Source organism: Cavia porcellus, unplaced genomic scaffold (assembly GCF_034190915.1).
Source record: "Cavia porcellus strain 051 isolate PalLab524CR breed Dunkin Hartley unplaced genomic scaffold, mCavPor4.1 scaffold_12, whole genome shotgun sequence".
Classification (NCBI taxonomy): domain Eukaryota; kingdom Metazoa; phylum Chordata; class Mammalia; order Rodentia; family Caviidae; genus Cavia; species Cavia porcellus.
Genome location: NW_026947495.1, coordinates 33,338,210 through 33,364,413, shown reverse-complemented (window position 1 = coordinate 33,364,413; position 26,204 = coordinate 33,338,210). Strand labels below are relative to the sequence as shown.

At 35.2% G+C, this 26,204-nt stretch overlaps 1 protein-coding gene across 2 annotated transcripts in view; it reads right to left on the bottom strand.

Annotated features, from left to right (window-relative positions):
- Nucleotides 1-26,204, bottom strand: part of Arhgap15 (Rho GTPase activating protein 15) — a 591,921-nt gene that overhangs the window by 485,101 nt on the left and 80,616 nt on the right. For both annotated transcript variants that reach the window (XM_003478711.3, XM_063259030.1), the window contains exons 4-5: nt 16,062-16,123; nt 5,886-5,973 (exon numbers count right to left, since the gene is read on the bottom strand). In XM_003478711.3, the coding sequence (XP_003478759.1) occupies nt 5,886-5,973; nt 16,062-16,123 (150 nt within the window). The remainder of the gene's footprint in view (nt 1-5,885; nt 5,974-16,061; nt 16,124-26,204) is intronic.

The window sequence follows — 26,204 nt, the reverse complement described above, 5'->3', positions numbered from 1 at the left end:
AAAATTACCTTAAAAGCACTGAAAGTCCTAAAAAATTGCCAGGATAAATATTTTGTGAAGTGGAAATCTGAGACTAGAAAGGGAAACTATCAGAGGAACGTAACTACATTTTTCCTAATGTCATTTGATTATATTCCACATTTCAGCTTTGGTCAGTCAGCTTCACAAGGTTTTACGATAAACGTGGGCCAATGCAAAACTTTCCTTTCCTGTTTTCCATCCCATGAGAATGTAGAGAAGTCAGCCCTGGTAGATGAGTCACATAAAATTTGAAAGCAAAGAGGAGTAAAGAATATTTCCCAAAGTAGTTATAGCAAAGCTATAATTCTACCACAGTAGGTGGCTCTAACCTGAGAATTTGTACCATAAACTGAGAGAACCAGTTACTGGGAAGGTTCTCAGTGCTGCTGGAAAAATGTACAAAACTCTGTAGTAAGACTACATTTCCTCTAGGTTTTAAAAATTTTATCATAGTAATATTTCAATCACAATGATTAGCATACAGTCAAAGATGACCAGATATACAAGGAAACAAACCAGCAAGAACAAAAACCAGCAGAAACACTCTGACAGACTCTAAATGTTAGAATCACAAAACAGATTATAAAACAACTAAGTATGCTCCCTACTTTTAACAAGGGAAAAGAAAGTCTTGAAAATACTTGCAGAAAACAATTACTTATAAAAGTAACAATTATTTTTTAAAAAAGAAACAATTTTTTGGAAATGAAAATTCAAATAATTGTAATTAAAAATGTTTGCAACATAAGGAGATTTAATTAAAGAACTGGAATACAAATCAAGAATAATTACTTACAATGCAGCTCAGAAGGACAAAAATATAGAACAAACAAAACAGTACAGAACATTTGCTGAAACGGTCAGCAATTTTAGCATAGGTTTCAGTGGATGCTTAGAAGGAAACAACAGAGAGAATGGAAAAGGGGACAGGTTTAAATAGATAGCTGAAAAATTTCTACAACATATTCGTGACAATAAAAACCCACTTCAAGATGTACAACAACCAGGAAAGAAAAAGAAAAAGAAACTTCATCCATGTATATCATTATGAAAATACAGAAAAGCAAAGTAAATGAGAAAAAATATTGAGAACGACCACAGAATAGCAGTTATACTAAAGATGATTTCTTGATTGTAATAGTAGATGACAGAAAGCAATGGAGTGATATCATTTATGTATTGAAAGAAAATGTCAACTCAAAGCTTGAGCTCTACAGAGTATGTGTTTCTAGAATGAGAAGAAAGAGGCTTTTAATAAGCATACAGTGAGAAAGGATTTTACCATAAGGCCCTTAATTTAGAATTTCTCAGAATTCACTTCAAGCCAAAGGAAAAGTGACCCAAGATGCAAGTCTTAAATTCCAGGAAGCATAAACAGCAAAGAACACTGAAAATACATTTGTTAAATGTAAACCAACACTGATTCCATAAGGAAGAATAACTAATGTCTCATGGGTGTTAAAAAAGAATTTTAATAGGAAACAGCAATTATATTTGTAATATATATGCAATCATTTAAAAGATTATAAGGTAATATTTTAGGAAAAGGTAAACAATTTGTCTAGCTTTAGTCCTTGAGAGGCATCGAAGTCAAAATTGTACGTTAACTCCCAACAAAACAATAATCAAATGTATCACTCAAACACTAATAGAGAATAAAATGGAATGTAAACATTTAAAGAAAAGAAAGGGCAAAACATACTTAGCTAAAATAGCTAGAAAGAAAAGAAAGATAATCTGCTTTTATACATAAAAGATACATAAAAGATACATAAAAGATACATAAATGCACAAACAAACTCAATGATATTTTAAGGGATCTAGGTAGAGGTGAAAAAATTATAGTGCAAAGGAATAAATGGTTACCCAAAGGCAGGTTAATGTCTGCACAGCAAAGGAAAAGATTGTGGCCACAAGGACAAAGCTGGCACTTTGGAAAGGCTGTTGGGTTATTTCTTGACTTCACTGGTGCTTATGCAGATGATTGATAACAAGTATTGACATGGACATAGATGGAGCCTGGTATGGTAACACATGCCTGAGCTTCTAGTTCTTCAAGAGACTGACACAGAAAGATCTCCTCAACCCAAGCAAGAGTCCAAGAGCAGCCTGGGCAATGAAAAATGAATGTTGTCTTAAAAAAAAAAAGTATTTTGTATTGACCAAAAATGGTTCCACATTATTTTACAATGAGTATATTAAAATGTATAGGAAGTTATAAATCAGAATACAGTTTTTAAAAATTATGAGAATATGAACAATATCCTTTTATTCATGAGACAGAAAATTTCCAACTGGAGGCCATGGACCACGCTTGTTTTGGTCTGAGGTAAACTAAATAAAGTAGGGAGCATTATGTAGACTTATGAGACTGTCTTTTCTTGAGATCTTGTTTTATCTAGATTTCAGATTGTGGTGTTTTAGCATGGCCTTTTTGTTATAAGATGATAACTATAGTAAGTGGTATTACTCTTTAATATCTGTACTTAAAAAGAAACAAACAGAAGGGGCTCTATCATCCTTTTCCTTAATAGGTTTCAGAGGACCCAGAGCCTATGAATCACTCATCTGCACAAACCAGTGAGATGCTTTATGTGCCTATTTTCAAGGGGAGGATCTTTCTGACAAAAATGTACCTTGGGTATTGTTACGGACTTCATGTTTGCAGTTCCTTAGAACTCACATATTGCATTTTTCAACTTTGGGTTGATGATATTAGGAAGTGAAGATTTTGAAGGTGATTAAATCATGAAGGTGGATCCTTTCTTGATGAGAATTTTGCCCTCACATGCAGAGACACAGGGCTTGCCTCTCTTTCTTGTCTACAATTTGAGGTTACAAAGAAACAGCCAGCTGTGCACCAGAAAGTTTACTTTCACTAGACACCAGGCCTCTCAGTGCCTCAGACTTCCTAGCCTCTAGACTTGACAAGAAGAATTGTCTGTTTTTTAGGACTGCAGGGCCATTGTGACAGCCCTAAGTAAATAAGACAGATATGTCCTCAAAGAACTGTTAGGAGAAAAAAAAAAGGTAGGCAAACATGGAATGTAAGATCAGCACAATATTCTGTGACATGCTGTAATAAATATAAGGTGATAAGAATGAAAACCAACGAGAGCAGATGGTTACATCTAGAGACTCAAATGGATGCATTACTACATCTGCAGTATTACTCAGTGCCAATTTTGTGCTGCCCAAGGATTCACAGAGAAGTATGGGTTCATATTTCTCTCTTTGAAAGCTCTGAATGACAATGCTCCTTTAACTAATAAAATCTTACTACCGTAAATGTCTGAATTACTTCAAGTACAAAGTAATATAGTATAATAATGTTTTATATTCTATAGATTCATGTATTTTAGTTACAGTAACTGTTAATTGTTTTATAGTAATTTTTTGTTTTTGTTATAATATTTTCATTGGCAGATATCACTATCTTTACCTTACAGGTGAGAAATGGAAGCTCAAAGAGACTAAATAACTTTGCCCATTACTAACTGGAAAAATAGAATAAATCCTTGTGGTCTAACTTCAAAGCAGGCTTTCAGCTATTTTCCTGCTTTGTCTCACCAGTGCATTAGCATTCAAAGATCATTCTTTACAGATTAAAATACTATTTGCTCTTTAAACTATATTTTGCAGCCATTCAGGCAGCTTCTATTGACCCCTTAGAGGAAAGAACAGGCTTTTTCCCAGAAGCATGATGAACTCTAGGACATATCTAAGGGAGTACAAGGGAATTCAGAAATGTGAACATAAATTCCTTTTAAAATAAAACTACAGCATCTTTAGTCAAGACCTGGCAATCATCAAATCAGTTCTTTGAGACTCGAACTTGTAAATGTAGACTCTCCCACTAGGCCTCTAATATTAGTTAGAAATAAATCCAAGGCATTGACTAGCAAGAAATTCATGCAGTACAAACATGAATCTGTAATTCTCTTCCCCATTACCACACAACAGTTAGTTTCAGCCCTGAATTCACTTTGAAGACAATGAGTGCCCGGGAGAAACCATAGGAGCATTGAAAATCGGGCCAGAAGTAATAAATAGGGACTGTCAAAAATCTTAATGAATTTCTTTTACGAGTGAAACCTATTGTCAACTTATAACTATTCTTCAAGTTGAACTCAAGGCATACAATTAGTGAGCTAAGTAGCCAGGTTTGCCTACAATCCAAAAGCAAGTTTCCTTTTACCTGTCTATAATTAAACAGCAGAGAATTGCATCTCCTGGTATTAAAATAATAAAATAAAAGTAAGCCAAACGCTCTAATATGGATTCTAATCTCTTCCATTATCCCAGCACATGCACACAAACTCTGCACCAATGGAATTCTTCTCACGCAGCAGGATGGAGATCATCTTCACAGCAGCGGAACCCAGCAAGGCAAGCGACTTTCCTCTCTTTCTGACTTCCCCTTAGAACTCATTCAAAGGAAAAACAAAGGCCCTGCAAGTGGAGTTGTTTTGTGCCTGGCCCTTAGGGGTATTTTCCTTTTCTTAAAAAGATTATCTCAACTTTTCTGTAGCCAAAAATGAAAACAAAACAAAACACTGAAACAAATGTCTGAGGCAGTTTGAAAATACAAAAGACTGTAATATATTTGTAATTTATTTGTAATTAGTTTACAGATTGGACCACATGGAGACTCAAAAATCAGCAAGCCACTTGGGGATAAATGCTATTGCAATTATCAGTACCAGGCCAAAAACTACCTTTTGTTCTTACTGAAATCTTCTTTGGAAACATCTCTTAGCAAATGATTTAGTATTTTCTATTTAAAGAGGATTACATAGCACACATAACTAGTAGCTGGAGAGCAAAGAACTTCCCATCATTTTATTACTTGCAAATATAAATTAGTTCATTGTGGGTAACTCCTGGCAGATGACCTCCTTTCCTGTCACACATTAGGCCAATGGGCTCTGGCAGGTTTTTCCTGCCTGGAGTCCTTCCTTATCAGGATGCTGTCAGATATTTTGTTTGCCCACAGTATTCTATGTCTTAGGGAAGTTCTTATGTTTGGGCCGAAGGTTTTAAGCTTGAATTGCTCTAGTTGATAGGTCTGAGGCGCTCCTCTTAACTCCCACACTCAAATCTCTGGAGGCATATATGAAATCCTCTCCAAGTACAATGAAGAGATCCCACAAATATCACTTTGCAATAATGACAGGATACAGAAATTGCATTAGTTCCATTAAATAGAGTCATAGAAATATTAAAAAAGGTTAGATGAATATAGTGAATGTCTTAGTTAGACTAAGATTAAAAATCACTTTGTTAACTTACAGTGTTTCTTCATTGGTAACAACCTATATTAAGGTGCCATTTATAAACAGTTTATTATTATTTATTAATGTGTGAAGCACTATACCATGCTAGATAACTTAAATTCATGTATTAAAGATGAACATATATGGTTTAATACGATTTACGTCTTATAATATTCTTTAAAACAGCTTCCTATAGTCTCATCTGTTAAGCATTTATTACTAATGCATTTTATAACATACTTTATAATACATTATTTGAGCAAGTAGCTGCATATGATGATTATTTCATAAATAAGAGTAAAGCATTTATAAATGGCACCTTAATTTAAAGTGTTACCTCCACATTACCAGATACTGCTCACCATTTATCTCATTTTGTGATTATTTTCCAAATGTACCACTTAATAAAACAGACACTAAGTTCTATTTTCCCTTCATCTGATTAAAACTTTATTGAGTTGTTATCTCCATCTGCTTTCCAATGTTTGTAGCATGGAAGGTTTAGTACAATTTCTGATGAAACTAAAGTTTTAATTCAACAATATTTTTGGAGAAATAAAGTAACAGTAGAAATGGAGATCTACCTACCATATTGGACAGAGCCTGTTGTTTGGATTCCTTATAAAATTCAATTTTTTGATTAGAGAGAACAATCCAGGAAGTAGACCAGTTTTTCCTTAGGAAGAGGAAAGAAAAAAAAAAAAAAAAAGAATTCTTGTTAGAGGCAATCATACCTAAATACAGTGTTAGCCACATTTATTAATACAGTATGAGTAATATTTTAAATGAATACAGATTTTTTTAACTAGTTACCCTAAACTTATCTTATCATTATTAAAATCTAAAAGTGGTGTGCAGTTCAGATAATAATATAGTCAGGAACTTAAAAAAAAACATTTATATAAAAGCTTCTTCATTTTTTGGCCCTCCTCAAATCTCTTCAACCACTAAATATCCATCTTTATGTATCTACACACCTCTCTCCCAAAGGCTGTAGCGAGCTAAAAGCTGAAAAGTAAAACTCATAGAAGTCAGAGCCCTGTTCCTCTAGTGCCTTTGCATTAGTTTAGGACTTTCAGTCTGAAAACATAACTAGCTTATCTACCACTGATTATTCAAAATGCTTTTTAATGTTGAATTTCACTAAAAATCAAAGAAAAGCAAATATAAACGGACATGTTCTTTACTTCTTTGCCCACCACATTGGCAAAGATTAAAAGACATGATGACACCTAGGCTAAATGAGGGTATGAGAAATGGAGTTCATCACTATTTGTTAATTCTGCTCCTATATTGTAAAAATGGAGACTGATGAAGAGATTTGCATATGATTGACTCATATGATGCATTAATGGTGCAAAAGTATACTGATGTGGGAGGATGTTAATGCAGACCACAGTGCAAGATGTAATTTATGACACCATTCTGTGCTATTTACTCACCTTCATCCATCCCTCCTTCCTGATTATTAATTCCATTCTTCAGAAATCTAAATATTGCTTCCTCAAATGTGCCTTTTGTGACTTCTTTGCATGTGATGCATTGTAATTTTTTTTTTGTCTTTTTCTTTTTTTGTCGGTACCGGGGATCGAACTCACGACTGCCTGCTTGCAAGGCAGGTGCTTATGCCACTGAGCTAAATCCCCAGCCCCGTAAATTTTAAAATATTTTAAAATGTCACCTTCATATCACCCATTAAAAATAAGACCCAAAATGATAGGATCATTTCATCCTTACAGAGGTTTTCTTAGTGCTTTAGCACAGAGCTTTGGATAGTTGAAGAATTAAATATGTATTTACTGGCTCAGTACTTCAGACTGAAAAAAAAGAAGCTAGGGTATAATAATAATGATAAGCAAGGCCGTTAAATAATTTCCTTTTGTATTTATCACTTACCAAATTTCCTGCAGAGACAATCATGACTTCTGTAGTTAAAATGTGTGCTGTAGTGTCATAAGACCACCCTTTACATTAAAGGGATTGATATACTTAGGTTTCTACGCATTGTATCATACTGTTGTAGTTTGCTATGGTTTGACATTACTTTCATGATAATTGAATTCAGTTTACAAAAGTGGTAAAAACAAAAGGAAAAGTTTACAGAAAGACTTTATTCAGGGCAACATAAAACCTTAAAAAAATGTCAAAAATCACAAACTTTGTGTGATTTATTTTCCTTTGCCTCTGAGACATGAAGGCCTTGATTGAAAAGAGAGCTTTGATTCAGCAGGGCTAATATTTATAAAAAGAATTAAATTGCTCTTACAAGTATGTAGCTTTTCTAATGATACAGCATTATGTTAAAAAAAAAAAAAAGGAGGATAAACAGACCCACAAAAAAAACAAAAGTGTATTTTCCAACATACACATACAAACACTGCATTCTTGAATCCCTTTGTCTTCAAATGAAGAGTAAATTTTTCAAATGATAAATAAAAGAAAGAGAACTACTTAAATGCTTCTCCTTTGCCCTGGTGCTCATTTTCCCCTGTAGCAACCAGCCGAAGTCCTGAATGCTGAAACAGCAGGCAGTGCTGAAAACCTGGTGGCACAGGGTGTAGCCCAGCACTGGGGAGGCCGAGGGAGGAGAAATGCTCCAAGTCTGAGGCCACACTGGCACCACAGTGAGCTGAAGCCCAGCCTGACCTGCATGTAAAACTCTCTCAAATTTACCGCAACACACACACGCATACACACAGAAAGAAAGAAAGAAAGAAAGAAAGAAAGAAAGAAAGAAAGAAAGAAAGAGAGAAAGAAAGAAAGAGAGAAAGAAAGAAAGAGAAAAAGAAAGAGGGCATAGCTCTCTGTGTGAGCCAATCATAATATTAGTTGCAATTAAAAAAACTGCTGGTCCAGACTGAGTATCTTTTATCACTATCATCCTTTTGAGCAAATGTCACCCTCACATGTAATGGATCCATATTTAACCTGCTCGCCATATTTCCCACGATATTCTTCATGTTCTGGCAGGGAGACACTATACCTTATTTGCTTCCTATGTATAGAAAATCCTGGATAAATGGTTCTGATTTGAATCTGTTTCAGATGTTGATCCTTTATAGAACTTGCTGGCAAAATTCTCCCCATCCTTAAACTTGGAATGGAACTAGTTAGAACTGAAGCTGCATGAAATTCAATTATCTCATTGTTCTGTCTTAGGACTTTCAACTGCAGCGAACTGTGTCCCTGTTAGGTAAACCAGATGAGCGGCCGAGCAGGGTAGGCACTGCAGATCATGGCAGCTTAGTAATGCGACCTTCTTGAACATTTTAAATAGAATCTTACTTCATCTTGAATTTAAAAACAACAAAGATTGTCTTTATCGTATTAGAATGGGAATGAAAACTTCTTCAAAGAATGTCATTTAAAAATGAAGATGTTGCTGACAAAATCTAGATGTTTCTTTCAACTTTTAATTCTTTTCAAATTCATATATAAATTCTTTTCAAATAATATCAAATAAAATCTATAAATTCTTTTCAAATAATAATTTTTCTAAAGTATTTTAAAATAATAAACTGCTTTGAAAAATATAAATTTGACTATATGGCTAAGGTTTAGCATCATACACTCAAACAAAATGTTAACAGCATTATTATTGTAGTCACAGGTTGTGAGGAGAACAATTAGAATCCAGACACAGAATTTATATTATGTTAAGATGGGCACCCACAGTTTAACACAAGAAAGTGCAGGAAATCTGTCTACAACACTAAAGACACAGCTAAGGACCTGGATCTTATAGTAATGTCCCGTATCAGTCCAGATGAAGACCCAGAGCCCATGGCAATGCTTCCCATGATTTCAGCTGGTGGTCTAGAGCCCAGGAGAAGAACTCACCACAAGTCTGTTTTAGGATCTGGCCCAGGAAGACCCAAAGGTCAGTGGTGCAAGCTAGAAATTCTATGCTAGTGGCGTGAAGGAGCTGTGCTGGTAGGTTGCTGGTTCTACAGTGGAGCTCAGAAGTCATGCTCAAAACAAGGACCAGGGCTGTCTGGGAAAGCACCACAGCCATCCTCAGTGACATGTAGACCTGGAGCTCCTCCAACAATAAGCAGAGTGGAGAACATGCCAGAAAGACAGCATGAGGAGTTTTTCCTTGATATTAAACAGCACACATCTTCCCCTCCGGAGCCAGGAAGTGATGCTTGGTGTAAGGACCAGAGCTCCCCCAAACTGAACCACAGCCATTCTCACCAACAAGGTCCCGAGTTCCTCTGAGGATAATGGTGGAACTCATAAAGCAGCTAGTTTTGATGAGCTCCACTAGGAGAACCAACAGCTCAGAACAACAACACTTAGGAGAACCGACAACGCTTCACTCGTCTTCTCCACAACTATTTAAGCTGACAATTTTCCTCAGGTGGACCATCTAAGGTCAGCATCATGCTGATTTAATTCTGGTGTTAAATTTGCCACTAGCTTTTGATCTGTCATTGGTAGTAATGTATCTACTTACTCATATGAAAAAATGAGGCTCAGAGATTTTAGGGAAACTTACTTAAGGCCACCAATTACATTTAAAGTTAAAGCCAGTTTCTCTGACAACAAAGTGTATCATGTATTTATTACTTGATAGTGCCTTTGCAAATATTAGGTAGAGCTATATTAGCTAATGTTTCACCATTGTCGACTTTTAACATAGTTAACATAAAAATCCTCAAATTGGGAAGTGTTGTATAGACCCTGTGATAAGAAGTTAACAACTGTGCACTTTTACTATTTTCTCAGACTCATTTTAGTAAAATTGGCAGTTTCATCCCCCCTAAGCTCAATCCCAGAGCTTTCTCTAGAGGTCTCTGACTTCTGAGACATTTGTCAGTCATATGAGCTGTCGTAGTGACTGGGCCCCACTCTGTAGCTGGTGTGCCACCTGGCGTGTTATACAGATCCTATAATTGAGCCACTAAGCAAGTCATAAGCACCTACTGAACATTTACATGTCAAACACAACTCTGAGGGCTGATGATATCAGTGAAAATAAGAAGAGATGGACAATAAACAGAGCAAGTAAATCCTGAGTAACTTAGAGTGATGAGTGAGTTCTCCACACTACCCGTGAGAAAACTGAAACCTAATGAGGTATATTCTATACAAGTTGCACAGGTCATAAAGACAGAAATCAGGCCAAGTTTGGTGGGTCTTGAAGTCCAGGCTCATCCCAAGGTTCTGGCTGTCTTGAGCAGGTGAGCTAGGAGCACTTACTTTAGACTTGCTGACACTGTCTGTGTGGAACCTCACCTTAGAAGTCCAGAAAGGGAGAACTGTCATCAAGGAACTGTTAAAACCTTTTCTCTCTCTCGGCTTGACCTGGGCTGTTCTGCAGTGTTGACTGACTGTCCCTATGTGCTGCTTCCATCCTGCCTGATGGCCAGCAGGCAAATCCACCCATCAGCGGGAACTAGTGAGTGCCTCCACATTTCATCATAGCATTCAGTGTGTGACTTCTGGTTTTCTTCCAAGGACCATAAGCCTGAGATATTGAGTCGATGTGAAGTTTCAGCAAAACAAATAGCTCAGAAAATACTCTTGTTCAGTAAGTCAGAGGTCCCAGGAGGAAATAAGCAGTTTCAGGGCTCCACTTACAGATATAATCAATCAGGTGCAGGACTGATGCTAGCGATTCAGTGCAAACAACAAAATGCACGAATCTATTTCATTTTGGACACACAACACATATCACTTCTATGGGAGTAATGATGCTAATTACAATGAAGGAAAGAGAGCTAAGTTCATATAGGGGCAAATTATGTAAAATATATGTAGCTTCCAGGACAACACATCCAACTGGGATACTTTATAGAACTTTCTTAAAGCAAATTCTGAGTTGTGAATATGGAAAATAGGGAAAAATAATCAAAACTTGAAATAAACGGAATACCCCCAAAGTATAACCAAAAACCTCCACACAAGCATCAGCTTGACATTCTACAAAATGGACACCGGATGGCAGCACACAACAGCAACTTTATAACTGCTTGTATGAGGACTGCACCGTAGAGAATGGCCCTGAAATTAGTCCTTACCATTATAAGACTCTGTGAGTTTAAGCTCTGTGTTTAACAAATTCACTTATCCTAAACATGAAAGTTTTATATCCTATACTAATCTATGCTTCACATGGACAAAATGAAAATTCAGAGGAAAATATAAATGAGGTGACTTCATACATGTTATAATTTCTTCTTTGGACCACCTGCGGCTATTACTTGCCACCGAGTTTGACCTGATTCTGCAGTGATTATGGGAGGGGAAGTTATTTATTATCGGATCCACAACTGATTTCCTGAAAAAATGCCTCAGACATTAAATGTTCTAAGTTGTTCTTAGACTGGGAAGCCTAGGAACTAATTTCTTCTTCTTTCCTATTCTAAGCACTTCGTAATTTACCAATGCTAAGAGGTAAATTGAAGAGACACTGTAAAAACACACATCTTGTCAGGGTTGCAAGAAAATAAAGGAAGATGGATTCAGCCTGCCAAAACTCACTGTTATCCTGAGCAGAAAGTAGTAAAGAAAAAATAAATTCACGCGAGGAAGGAACTAGACTACTGCAACCTAAAGGATGTCCTTTCTGAATAACAATGGTTTTCAACACCCTCTCCCTAAGCTAAAAGCGCACAGGTGCCTAGGAGCACAGGTACAAGGAGACTCAGCCCTTGCAGCATTGACTGAATTTCTTTCAGACCAGTCTTCTATCCATACTTTCACCTCCAAATATTTCTGTGGCCTCTGGAGAGGATACAAGAGTGAGAAGCTGCATAGAATGCAAGGTAGACAACCACAGAGGAATATCAACACAGAAAATGGTGCGGGTGCCAGCACAAGGTATCAAAATAGCACAAGTTTACTTTCAGATGCCTTCTGTAAATTCAAGCATTGAAAACAAGTTTTTACTCAAGCCTCATAGAGTTTCAGAGAGGCAGTGGCTACTTACAGTTTTGGGGATGGAATTCCCCAAATGAAGAAACTCCTAGCTTCATCAGAGGAGCAGAGGCATAATTTCAATGTTCATAATTAAAAATTAAAGTTGAATGCTGAATGTATTCTGCTTTCAAGCCTGTCAGTATATCACAGGGGAAATATGTATAACCTCATTTTGAAATAAGGCTAAATTTAGGGCCTTTATGAATATAAGATGTAGCCAACAAGTTCTATTTCTTGTCACCTTCTCTTTTTCATATTGAAATAAGTCAAAATTTTTAAAAGAAAAAGTGAAACTATATGAAATAAGGACAAATCGAAAATAAAAAAGGAGGAAGAAAATTTAGAAATAATTCAAGAAATAAATGACAGAATGAATTTATCAGAAAATGAAATAAATTCAAAATATATTTAATCAATGACAGTTGAAGGTATTGGAACTGCTTTGATATGAGAAAGATGGGCAAGTTTTGCTTCTTGCATTCACAAACAAAAGTATATGAAACAAAAATGTTTTACATAGAGCAAAACTAAATTTCATGTTGTTAATTTTTCCTACAACAATATGAGACAAAGGAGATGTTAACACATGTAACTAAGTTTGTCCATTTCTATAGTAGGAATTAGTAACTAAATCTAATTCTAGTATTATTTAAATATTATTAGTGACAAGTTTAGACTATTGTCTGACAAAGTAAGCATCTACTAGTACAGTTTATTAGCTCACTCGAATTTATTAGAATTATATATTCTTAATAAATGAGAAACAGCCTCCTAAAAGAAATTTCATATAAGAAATACAAAGGATGGTAATTGTGGCATATTATGTAATAATTACTAAATTATCACTGGAATAAAACTACATGATTTTTCTAGGTTATGGTTAGACTATTTTGTTGCTATAATGACAATTTGGGGAACAAAAATAGTGATATATAATAAAATTAATTGTAAAACATTCATATAACATAATTGAGGCTTTGCTTTTAACATGGTGGGATGCTATATGATATTAATTATTGTGTTTATATACACAATGTTTAATTTGTACAGTATATATAATAAAACTACAAGCAACACCCCCAGCAAATATTTGCAATATCTAAACTTGAAAAATTATTTCTATTTAGAGCGTACTACAAGTTCTGACTCTGTCTCTCTCTTCCTATCTACCTATTTCTTTCTCTCTCTAAATGTGTCTGTGTGTGTGTGTGTGTGTGTGTGTGTGTGTGTGAAGAAACTCAGTGAAAATAGTCAAAGCTTGTGGTGAACAAATAGTTCTCAGAATGCATAAACTTTGATGACTCCAAATTAAGCTATTATCTACTACAGTACCAATCAGTGAAATATAAATGAAAGAAGAATTCCAAGAAAAGTTTATGGTCATGAACTTGATAAAATTGAAAGGGTATGATGAGTTTTGATAAGATTACAGGGAGAGAGGTTCTCTTCTGTATCACAGAGTGAACAATTATAAACAGGTTCAACAAAAGTCTGGCAATAGTACTCAGATGGTGTAAAAATGTCCTGCATCCTGCATTCCTGGATGTAGATTCTCGAGAGCTTTTCTAACAGGCTCAAAGCACATAGATGTGTGATTATTACATTGTTGTTTCAATGGAATGAACTGGAGACAACTCAGGTGTTCATGCCTGGAGAGAAGTTAAGTAAAATTTGGAACATAAACACGGTGGCAAAGCAGGCACCAATCAGTACAATTAAACTAGTTTTAAATATAGCACCATAGATTTCCAAGCACTAACATCGATGAGAGTAGTAAAAAGATACTGACATTTACAATACAAAAATGCTTTTTCCATATGGAATGCACAGACTCACACACTGTTTATAATTTTTCTCATGCTTATAGCCAAATACCTATTTGGAAGGTGGATCTGACAAACAACTGGAATGAATGTGTGCAGGAGAATGAGGCGAGGGTTGGAAATTCAGAATGAAATAAAACCAACTAGACACTCATTGCAAATGATGGAAACACGAGAGTATAAATTGAAGGGCATAATCAACTTGAATGCACTTGAGATTTTTAGAAAGGCAAAACTAAAATTTACATCATTTCAAATGAAAAGAGTTTTAAACATGCATAGTGGTATGCAGTGTGGTTGAAACAAAATAAAATAGTACAGATTCATGTTTTCATGTATTAAACTGCAATACAGAAATTGTATGTAAACTGATTAAGTTTGCAGTATAAACAAGACAAAGGTACCATAGTACATACACTGAAAACTGCTGATGAATGTACTCATGATGGGAGGGGCCTTGTTCTGCACCTCGGATTCCTCTTGATGCAACCTTCTAAGAGGAAATGCTACAAGTTGATTTACAGATGGATTAGAGTAAGAATGTCTTAGAGAGCCTCCATGATGGGGCTCTTTCTTGTGTTCTCAGTCTTTCTCCCCTTCCTTGCACGGGAATGGAGTTTAGCATTGATCAGGCCTTCTTTGTCTTATCCCTCCCATGAAACTCAAGTGCAAGGCCTAGAGTAGACGTTCTTGGGGCATCACATGACAATGAAGATAAACAGAAGTCTTGGCTTATTCGCCTTAGGAGAGGTATTGCTCCACCCTCCACGCTTCTTTCTGTGTGTGATAGCTTAAAATGAGGTCTAGCTGGTTAGTCTAAGTCAAAGGTTCCCTCAGTTTCCGACTAAAAAGTCAGCTCTCCACGGCACCTGAGCCTAGTTCAGACTCTGCATTTGGCCTTGTGTTGGATTTTGTCTCCTGTTCATCTCTCTCCTCACCTTCAAGTAGGGTGTCTTTGGGGTGACTGACAAGGAACAGCCTAAGAGAGGATTCAAAGTCTTGTTTGCTATCTCAGGACAAGACACAGCATGGATAGAAAATGAAGCTTACCGTTTTAATATTTGCGCAGCTATTTTAGGTAGTATAATCATGAACACTTCCCTAATTTTGCTTCTTTTAAATAAGTATGTACATATTCTACTATAGCCATCAAACAAAAGCACATCGTATTCTCTGGTGTTGGCCAGAGTGTCATTCTTACAATTATTTGCATTATACAATCAACAAGTATCCCATTGTGTACTTAATTAGTACATTTTTCTGACATAGTTTTTACTCTTAGGAACGTACTAATGAGTGAATTCATCATTTCCCAGTGTCAAAACTTTTTACACACCTTTCTATCTTGCTTTCACCTACTACAATGCTAAATATAGAATAGTGCTGAAATGAGAAACAGCAAAGCTTCTAAAATGGAAATAATTTTTTTCTAAATACTTAATACACATAAATAATTTCCTGGCTTCCCTATCAAACTTTCTTCTTCCTACAGTAGTTTCCGTGGTTGTTATGTTACCTGGGGAATCCTTACTTCCTTTCTAAATTTCTCTCATCTAACCTGTCTCCATGACTTCGTTTTTCTTTTATTTTTTACAAGTAAGTTTTATTTGGAGCTGTAAGTCAAGTTCAACTTATCTACTATTCAAAAATTGTTTTCTCTTAATGTATTGTACTGAGATATTTTATTGTTTACATGAGTCCACTTATCATCTGGTCTGTTAATTTCAGAAACCAAGATCTTTTGCCCAACCTCACTCATTAGTTTTAAATGATTTCAAGTCCCCGGAAGACAGGAAGCACTTCATTTGCACACCATGTGGCACAACAGAGAATGTTGTACTGCTCCTTGAAAACTATAATTATATTAAAGTAATATTTAACATAGTGGGAACAGAGGTGGCTATGTCTAGCCTGATACTATACATATTCCTTGCCAAACAATAATAGTGACCCAGCTTGAGGATCTGGGAAACTAGAACAGCCATATAAAGGTGAGTCACAAAGCTTTTCTTACCTTAATTTCTTTCCTCCATCTGCAATTTTAGCCTTTTGAAGATAACCTTCTTTTTCGACCATCTGCAAGTAGAATTCATATGTTAAAACTATGACAGTCTGCTATGCATTTTTAGTGCTAGTGAACCTGTGCTTTTCAACAGTCATTGCAGTGGTGGAAGTTTCTAGTCGAACCTTATTAATAATTCACATATAACTTACGAGAAATGCTCACAAGATTACAGTGGATTGCAAACAAATATCAAAAAGACAGATTATGAATAGAAATGTAAAAGACAGCTTAGGTATTGATATATTTTTACTCTTTTTTTTTTTTTTTTTTTACTCTGCATAAAGTCACTTGCTTAAAGAATAGATTCAACATTGGGAAAACAAAGACAAACTTAACATCTTCCTTAAATTTTCTAACTATTCTTGGAAGAGTTCCCCATGTACCTGCTGAGCCCAGGCAAAAGGAAGAATTCAGTGGAATCAGGTAACAGAGCCAGTTGAAGCAGGGATGGGTAATTAAAATGAAACAATTTAATGGGTTGCAGTCAGTTCCCAGGAAAGCCTGCAGTAACACAATCTCTTTGTCTTCCTCCATGTAGTACGACTGTCTTTCTTTTACTGTTTATGGTAAGCACCTTTCACTGCTAATACATGTTTCTTAAAAGAAATTTGGTGGTTTAACTCCACAGAAGTGTTTGTGAAGTTTTAAGAAAGAATTCAATTTCCTAAGGCCATATTTCTGCTTTTCCGTTTGGTTCCATTTCTCACACCCCAAATCCTCAGTCTGAGTTCTAGCTTTTTACTTATATGAATTGCTCATGTGCTTTCTCCTATGCTGTATGCTGAAAGCTCTAAAATGTCACCTGCTTGATAGCAGAGGGTCATGCTACTTCAGTGTCACTCTCAGACGTATATACCTTGACTCTAGAACTAACTCTACCACGTCATCATTTTACACCTAAACATAATAAATCTACTTTAAAATTTAACTTGTGTGGAATTTGTTAGAAGTTCTTTCTGTAACTAATCAGCAGTTTCCTTAGACACCTCATTCCAGATATCCATGATCACTCTTTCATTGTTACGTTGATAACATTTATCTAATCATATTATAATAGTCTACCTACTTGCCCGGGCCTCCACCCATGCCAATTCTATTGAAGAGAAATATAATCACCTGGATTATATCCATCACCTGGATTTGAAACTCCTAAGTACTTGCTGACACCGATAGCCACACTAATAAACACTGTTTGAATAAATTTCTGAAACTTCTGGGGAAAAATCTGCAACATGACGAATGAGAAAAACAGACATTTGTGGGTAAATGAGTTGTCCCAAAGCCTTCAGATCTTATAGTGAATGAATTGGCTTTTTGTAATATTCACTAAGGGGCAAATGAGATGATTTCTGAGATTGTTATACTCTTAATATTGTATGTAGCACAGTACCTAGCTTTCAAAATTTATTTGATAAATGTACTTTTGAATGAATAGTAATAAAATTATTAAAATATAATGATGTGATAACTATTCTAAAGTATTTTTCACACATCTACATATTCATTTACTTCAAAATGTTCTCTACAAGTCTAAAAGAGACTAAGGAAGCTGTCTCATAATTTTTAGAAACATGGTGCTTAATGTTGTCTTTTTGCCACTGTTTTTTCAATCTATTCATTTTATTTGTCCATGTCTTATTTCACATACACTGTCCCTTTGCGTGTGTGTGTGTGTGTGTGTGTGTGTGTGTCACAAAATTTTGTCCACTCCCTGTCATACTATATGCTGTGTTTACTTCTGGACATTACTGGTTTCTATAAATATTTGAAAAAATATGTTTTGATAGCAATTAGTATTATAGGGAAGATCTCTTTCTTTAGGAAATTATATTGAAAATTTGTCTTATATAATCACAGAGAAAATTTATTTTTTCGTTTAAGCTTCCTTCTTATGAAAATAAAATAGTTACTCAAAACCTGGATTTATATACTAGAAAGCTACAAAACTTATTAACACACTGTATAAAAAGAATGCATGTATTGTCAGCCAAAACTGTTGTCTTTAATTTCAGAAATATTGACTGAAATACTCCTGGATGGGATTTGATACCCTCAGAGAAATATTAACGAAAATTTCTGTAAATGTAGATAGTAAAAGTGAAAGAAATAAGCTAGTACTCAAGTTTCTTACAGGGGGAAAATTGACAGAAATAGGTGAGATATATAAAGTCTATCTCCTTGAATGCATACCTGATATTCCATCAGACACTGCTGGACCTTTCTCAGAGCACCTAATATTGAAGCAGCCAAGAGATTTCTTTCTCAAGTTAGTACATAAAAAATGCAAAATCATTGTCAGTCATGGCTGTCTTAGTTTGTTGTCATTGGTACATAGTACTCGACACCCACAACTGTAAGGAGGGAAGGCTTATTTTGGCTCATACTTTGTAGTTTTAAATCCGTAGTTGTCTGGTTCCAGGCAAGGTAGTATGGCAAGAGGACATGACAAGATGAATAGCTCATGGCATGGCAGGCAGGAAGCAGAGAGTGATTAAGGGAAAAAGAGAAACATATATATATATATATATATATATATATATATATATATTCACACACACACTCAGGCCAGTGACCAGTGTGTTTAATTCTGTGTTATCAGTGGCCCATATTTTTCTACCAGGCTCATTTTCCAATATCACATCCAGTTGTAAATCCATCAGTTGACTAATTCAGTGGTGAGCAATTCACACCCATTATCTAGTCATCCCTCTCAAAACCCTACCTATATGTGAGACTTTGGGGGTATACCTAAATATAGGCCATAACAATCACTTAGTTGGTTCCTGTGCTTTTGGGTCCTGTCCTAAACTTCCTAGAATGACCACTCCGATTTGCAAAACGATGGAGCAAGAGCTGAACAGCAAGTAAGTTGTCATCTCCTGTGTTTCCAAATTCCAAATGGTTTTCCAGGTTATAAGAAAAAAGTAAACACATAATAACCATTTTGTTAACTTTTTCTGCTACATTTACTATTAACATGCAAATTGTAACAGATCTACATATGTGCATCTCTACATGTTACATCCATGTTCTACTATCATGAGCATATTCACACTTCTGGAATCAGTTGTTCACTTCTCTCTACCGTCTCTTTATACCTCATATACACTCATTCTCTCAACAAATTTGCAATTAGTTTTCTCTTTCTCTCAAATACCAGCAACTATGTGTACAGTGGGTATGCAAAGATTAATATGATACTCTTAATCTTATTGCGGCTTAAATACATATCACCTTACATAATGGTGTTCCTGTTCTTCCTTTGGGAGACTGATACTGTGCTCACTTTCTGTCATCTCAGACACTTGGGCCAATTTTTGCATTGAATGGAAAACTCCAGTTAGGCTTCCTATATTGAAAGTACTGTATTATTCTAGTTCCCATGCTAGCAAGAAAAACTTCCAAGAGTTAGAGTTAATGATTTTATTATTTCTTATCAATATACATGGCAATATATCATCATGTTCTCGGCACAAGAAAGCAATTATAGTGGGAAGCTCATACTGAGGTGAAAGAAATATTAGGGCAAGTAGATGATTGTTAGTTATTTTATATGTGGGTTTATATGTGATACATTATTAATTATTCTGACTATTTTAATCTCCTGGTCTAAAGAAACCATGGCATGTAAATTGCAGTTGAGCATATTGGTCCTTTTTGGGCTCAGGTAGTCTTATTTTTATTGGTTTTGCAAAATTATCATAGCTTTAGATCTAAGTTCCATATTCTACATGCCAAATTCTAGTACAAATAATTGTTTTTTAAGTAGTAAAGTATGTATTTTTAAGAAATGTCAGCCAGTTGTTAATTCTAGTTTCTGGAGCTCCTTGTCCAACGTCCCTTAGAGCACTATTTGATGTTGCATGGGAGGAAAAATCAGCGATTTGTCCAGATTGGATGCCAGCCAGTCTGCCAGGACTGAGGAAGTGCTCAGCAGACACATCTGTGCTGAGACACCGAGCAGAAGAACGAATGGCAGTGGGATGCCCAGATAGCGCCTGTTTATCAACTCATACTGGAGACAAAAGGCAAAGCAGGAGAGCAGAAGGCAACCTTTGATCAATGGTAACAAACGTGGCAGAAGAACTGGCCTCCAACCCCACATGCACACACTGCATTTTCTTTGTGTGAAGTTTCCACGTGATTCTGAAATAAGTAATAGGTTTTTGTTGACACCAGCCTACCAAAAGAATATTGTTAAAAACGCATGTTTATAAATGGGAATGAACCAAATTATAGATGGACCAGATTTTACCGAGAAAGGTTTGACTCATCATCAGCACAGCTCAGCTTTTGTGCCTGGCAATATTTTTCTGCTGATGTATTTAAATTCTTCTTCTCTTCCACTGTCTTTTGATTTGAGTTCCACTTAGATCTAGATTGAGCTTCTCCGGTCACTTGATGTAGGAAGTAGGTGATTTAAATAGTGTCAGAATATCCTCTGTCATGGTTGGTGGCATAGACAGACCTAAGAAACCATCATCTTTGTAAAGATTGACAGTACTGATACATACTTTTTCTGAATTCCCAAAGCTGAGAAAAATTTAGCTCTAAACTGGGATGTGCCTTTGGAAGAGGGGTTTTGCCTTGTGAAAATTTCCATATAGCTGATTGATTTTCCTCTGAGACAATGTGATATCACTTCTCTAGGTGATGGGTCACTATCATTTTTAAACAACTAGTATTTAACTGTTTTCCTATTGAATAATGAGACTGCTGCTAAACTGAATAAATCACAGTACTTTGCTGACAATCTTTACTCTGATGATATTTATTAAAAGGCACAGAGCAAGGAGACATTTCGTTATGTCATTTTATTCACAGAAGGTGCTTTATTTTCCTTGTTAACTTTTTTTGCATTTCTATTTCCCTTATAAAGCAGAACTTTTATAGTTAATTTTATGTGTTTTTAATTTATTTCTGCTGTTATGTATTTTAGTTTATTTCTTTATTTTCTTTGGGACTCATTGCATATTACTTTCTTTTCTATATTGTTCTGAAATTCCTCCTGTATTTGGTCTTTTGACCATGTGTGAGTTTGCAGTGGACAGAGCTCACTATGAACAGAATCAAAGGAAGGAAGAAAAAAATTACTTTAAAGTAGTTTACCTGTACATAATATAAAGTACTAGCAGGTTTTTTCCTAAATAAATGCTCGATGTTAGCACTACATTACATATAGCTCAGCAAATGCCGTACTTTTAGAGACATTAAATTTTGATGTTTTTGACCATTGAAATACATGGCTTACTGCATGACCATACTGTTAAGAAGTGGTATCTCAAATTGTCAAGTTCAATACCCGATTATGTGAAAGAGGAAGAGCAGCCACACGAAGGCAGATTTTAGTACCTTTGCATCCCTTAAGAAAGGGCTCAAAGTTAAGGGTGAGGAGTGAGATAGAACAAATAAAGTAGAAAGAAGACAAAGAGTATCATAGTTTACAAAAATAAACCTTTAAAAGTCTTCCATATATGTACTCCCTAGGCTTTTATGCTTCTTTTCTTCCAAGCCCATCAGACTCAAAATCTTTTAAAAATATTATAAACCTATAAATTAGCTTACAAAACAAAGTAAAGGTCAGTAATCTGACTTTAAGATTGAGAAAGTTCTCAACAATGTTTTAGGGAAAACATTTTAGGTTATACATTTAAAAAAAAACAAGAAATAAAAACTAAAACAGTAGAACGGACTTTGCCTTTTTTCTGTACAATGAGCCATTATCTTTCTAATTGAGTCCGGGCAATTACTTTTTTCCTGTAAAACAAGCTCAAACTTTTTATAGATTCACAATCTTCATAGATTTCTATGTCCAAACACATAAATATTCCCAAATCCACAACATAAAGTATGTTTGTCTTGGTAGTACTCACTGTATTTCTTCAAGTTGTACCATTTTAAATTTCTGCCTAATAAACATTCTATGTCTCTTCAAAAAAATAAAGGAAGAGAAAGGAGGGAAGAAGAAAAGACAAGAAAAATGATTCTGTGCCGTCCATGTGAGCTAAACCCAATAAAGGGCAATTAAAAATTCTCAAAGTAATTCTTGATAAACTGCTCCAGATTTCAGGTCTTGGTTTGTTCATTGCAACTTACTTACACTCTTTACTACTTTTATTGAGCAATGCTTTCATGGCTAGTCCCTGTTTCTTATTTGGTCTCACTCAAGAAAAAAACATTTACCTTTGGGTATCTGTTGAAAATCTTCAACTGCTTTCAAAATATTGGGTTTGACCAAACACATACCATGTTTTACCAAGTGTTGGTCCCATCATGTGAAACCCCTATGTATATAAAGGGCATTTTTATATTCAAGTATCTCATATTTTACCCTTATACCATCACAATAGCATCTTGACAATGCTACTAATTGATTTTAAAGAATCTCTGTAAGCTTTTCTTCCTGATGCTTTCATCTTGCAACTTGTGTATTCCATTTGCTCATCACCATGAAATCCAGATTGCTTTTGAAATGGGCTGAGCAGAGTACCTCTGCATTGTAAGAACTTTCTTCTGTCTTCTGGAGGGATTTCTTATGTTTTGTTTTGGCTTTTGCACCACCAGTTTTTTCTTCTTTTGGAAATTTTGTTTCTTTGTCTCTTTGATTTAAATATGTTATTCCTTCTTTGCTTGTCACTGTAGTTCAGTGAGAATGGCCTTCCCAGTTACTGTCTGGGGAATTGATTAGTATAGTTCGACTGTTGTGTTATAACTTAATTTCAGTCTGGGCAACAGGGAAGAAAGAATTGCTCAATGTTCACATTCTTTGTAGTTGCTCTGTGTGTACTATTTCACTACCAATGTTAATATTCTTTCTTGTTGTGTATGTACTTTTTCTCTACTCTAGAGTTAAATTAATTGCAAATGTGAAGCTGGATAGAAATATTTTATCTTGATTCCAATCCTTTATAGCTTGTAAGCATCTTATCGTCACCTCCAGGCTCCTCCGTGTCTGAGAACTATCCTCCTCTCCCCAAGCCCCAGGCGCATTTCCTTTATTCAGTATGAATAAAGCCGGTGGAGGGCTGGCAGTATTACAAATGTAATAACTTTGTTCCTCCCTCCAGACCCTTGCACTTACTGTCACTTCTGCTGGCAACATTTTTCTTTCTTTACCTCTTTGCTTAGTAAACTGTACTCACTGTGCGTATCTTAATTTAAATGCCCTTTTCAAAGAGTGACTTTTCTAACTACTTAAACCTGGATGTGTTCTTTATCTTTTATAGGTGCTTTGTTTTCTCCAGACATAGGATCTTCCATAATTTTATGTATGGAAATTTGACTAGCCTCCAGGTAACCTCTCATTGCTTATCCCAAACCTAACACACTGCTAGGACAGGTGGTGTAGACAAATACTGAAACTAATGAAAACATTCCTGTTTGAGAAAAGGGAGGTGATATGAAAACATGTAAGCCTAGAATAACTATTTCATTATATAACTTACTAATACGTTGACTATATGACAGAATATTATTTTAGAAAATCTAAATTTAACTTATGAAAATAGGATTTTGAAAGACGAAAGAGCTTGTGATTTTTTTTTTTTTTTTTTGGGCTGGCAATTTAGCGAAAGCACAGCCTCATCAATGGAATTATTACCTCAACGTGACTGTCCTTTGTTTTAAAAGAAGAGAACATTGTGTGGGCATAATGCCTTTCATTCTGAAAGCCATCACTTGTATTAATCAATCTACAAAATGATATCTGGTTCTAAAAGATAGAATCTGTGATTTAAGGTTTATCTACAAAACCTGCTTTGCCCCCAAGCCATGATGACTTCCTGAGCTCTGTCTTCAAAATCTTTCCAGCTCAGGAGGAAGCAGCTGATTCTGTGAAATCTGCCACAGGCTTCTGACTCCTGCAGGGTTATCTGTAGACATATTTTAAACCCCTTTGCCAAAAATAAAGAAGATAAAGATTCACCCCGCTATAAACGGCACTCTTTGCTTTGAATATTTCTTTATGGGTAGTATGAACAGTGTCCTGAAAAATAATTGGGTCTCAAAAATATAGTTGCTTTAATGGAGAATATATAAGATCTGGAAACAGATGCATATTGGTGAACTTGATGTTCCATGTTTAAAGTTGTTGCATCATAACACTTGCTCAGCAATCACTATGATTCTTAGTAAATGATTCACTGAAAGCTTATGGATTTACAGAATATGTGACATAAATGACATCACTTGTCATGGTATTGGGTAGTTTCCTGTACAAGATTCTAAATCTCAAATTAGGAATTTTGGGGACCAGTATTCAAAAACGGCATCCTTATTTGATTACAATGTTGTTGGTTACAACCAATTTAACAAGGAACATTAAGAGATAAGTATGTCTTCCAAAGGGAATTTAAATCTGTGAAATTTAAAGAACAGGTTTCTTATGATTCCTTGAAAATGTTCAGGAGAGTTCTCTGAATATAAGAGATATATAAAGTGAAATTTATTTACAGCACAACATTTCAGAAAAAATAAGATTGAGGATAATTTGGCAAGTAGAATGAATGATAATAATTAAATAATAATTTGAAATAAAATGATTTTTACAAGTTTTAGAAAAGAATTTTGATGCATATTATGCCTGCAAAATAGCCTGAGTCAGTAGTTTTGCAAAGAGAAACTATGACAGAGACTGATGGGTGACTGGAAGAAACACAGAGGGCTGGAGATGTAGAGAGAGCAGGAAAGATGGACATGCCCAGCATGCCAGGATCCATAAGGAGAAGCATATGAGTCTAAAGAAGGTTAGTCAGATATAAAGAAAACTTCATGCATTCTGGAAAATAATTCAGGTATTGGTGAATGGAAATGTATAGTTTCAATTAATTGGATCTATTTTGGGTAAAATTGTGGTTATTTTGGTATTGCTTATTCTAGATAATTCAGCAATAATAGTTTGGCACAGAAGGGACATTTCTGTCTTTAATTAACATGACTCAAGAAAAGTAATTCAAAGAGAGGTTTACAGGCAAAATTTGAGTCTCGCAAATATTTATAAGTCACAGAAAAATAAGTACTCAGAGAGAAAATCTAGATAAACCTAAATCAAGTCTAAGATGTAAGTTGATTGGTAGTTATGGAAAAGTTATTGAACCAGTGGCTGCGTGCCTGTGTGTGTGTGTGTGTTGGGAGCTGTCTAAACTGGAAATTAACCTAGGGCATGAACCAGACCTGTTCCTACCAGAAAACAAATTGCTCCAGGTCAGCCACATGAAGAAGTTCCTATAGCCTAAGAAAACACCAAGCTCCTGGACAATCCAAGCAATGGGTTGTTAGGCAGAGGGGCTGAAATTGACATCATCTTTCCCAGTACATAAATAAAAATGCTGCATTGGTTGAGCAGTACCGTTTCTCCTGTCAGGAGAGCAAGGACTCCATCTGACCCTAGATTTTTCTCTTATTTTCTCATCCTCTCTCTTGTCCTTAACCCCAAGAATCTCAGGAGCTACATGGGTTGTGGTGTGTGTGTGTGTGTGTGTGTGTGTGATAGAAAAAGTGTAAAAGAGAAGAAAGAAATAAATACACACTTGTGAACATAAAGAGATTTAGAGAGATTACTAAATGGAAGGCTTAAAATAATTGATTTTGCATCAATTTAGTAGTGCTTCTTAATGCAACCTTTTCAAGGGTATCTGGGCTAAAGTACTGAACACATGGATCTATTATGTAATGATGTATTGTCTACAATCTGGTACTAAAATGAGTTTTATTTATTTAGAATTGATGATAAAGTTACTATGCATTAGTGACAAAAATAAGTTATTAAGAAAAATTTAAAAACTGTTTCTGAATATTTTGATAGTTTCACTAAAATTAGTCTACATTTGACACATGGGCATAGCTCTGATATTTTGATTGCATACTAGTTTTAATTAAATTTGAATAAGAACCATAGTTTGGAATTTTAAAAATTATAAGTAACACATACATTTTATGTTAAAAATTGGGACATCGTAAGGTACTATTCTTATAACTGCATATGCTTGTATGTATATATATATATATATATATATATATATATATAGTATATGAATATAAGCATGTATAATAATATTCACCTAATTTCATTTACACTCTAACTTCATGTTTCAT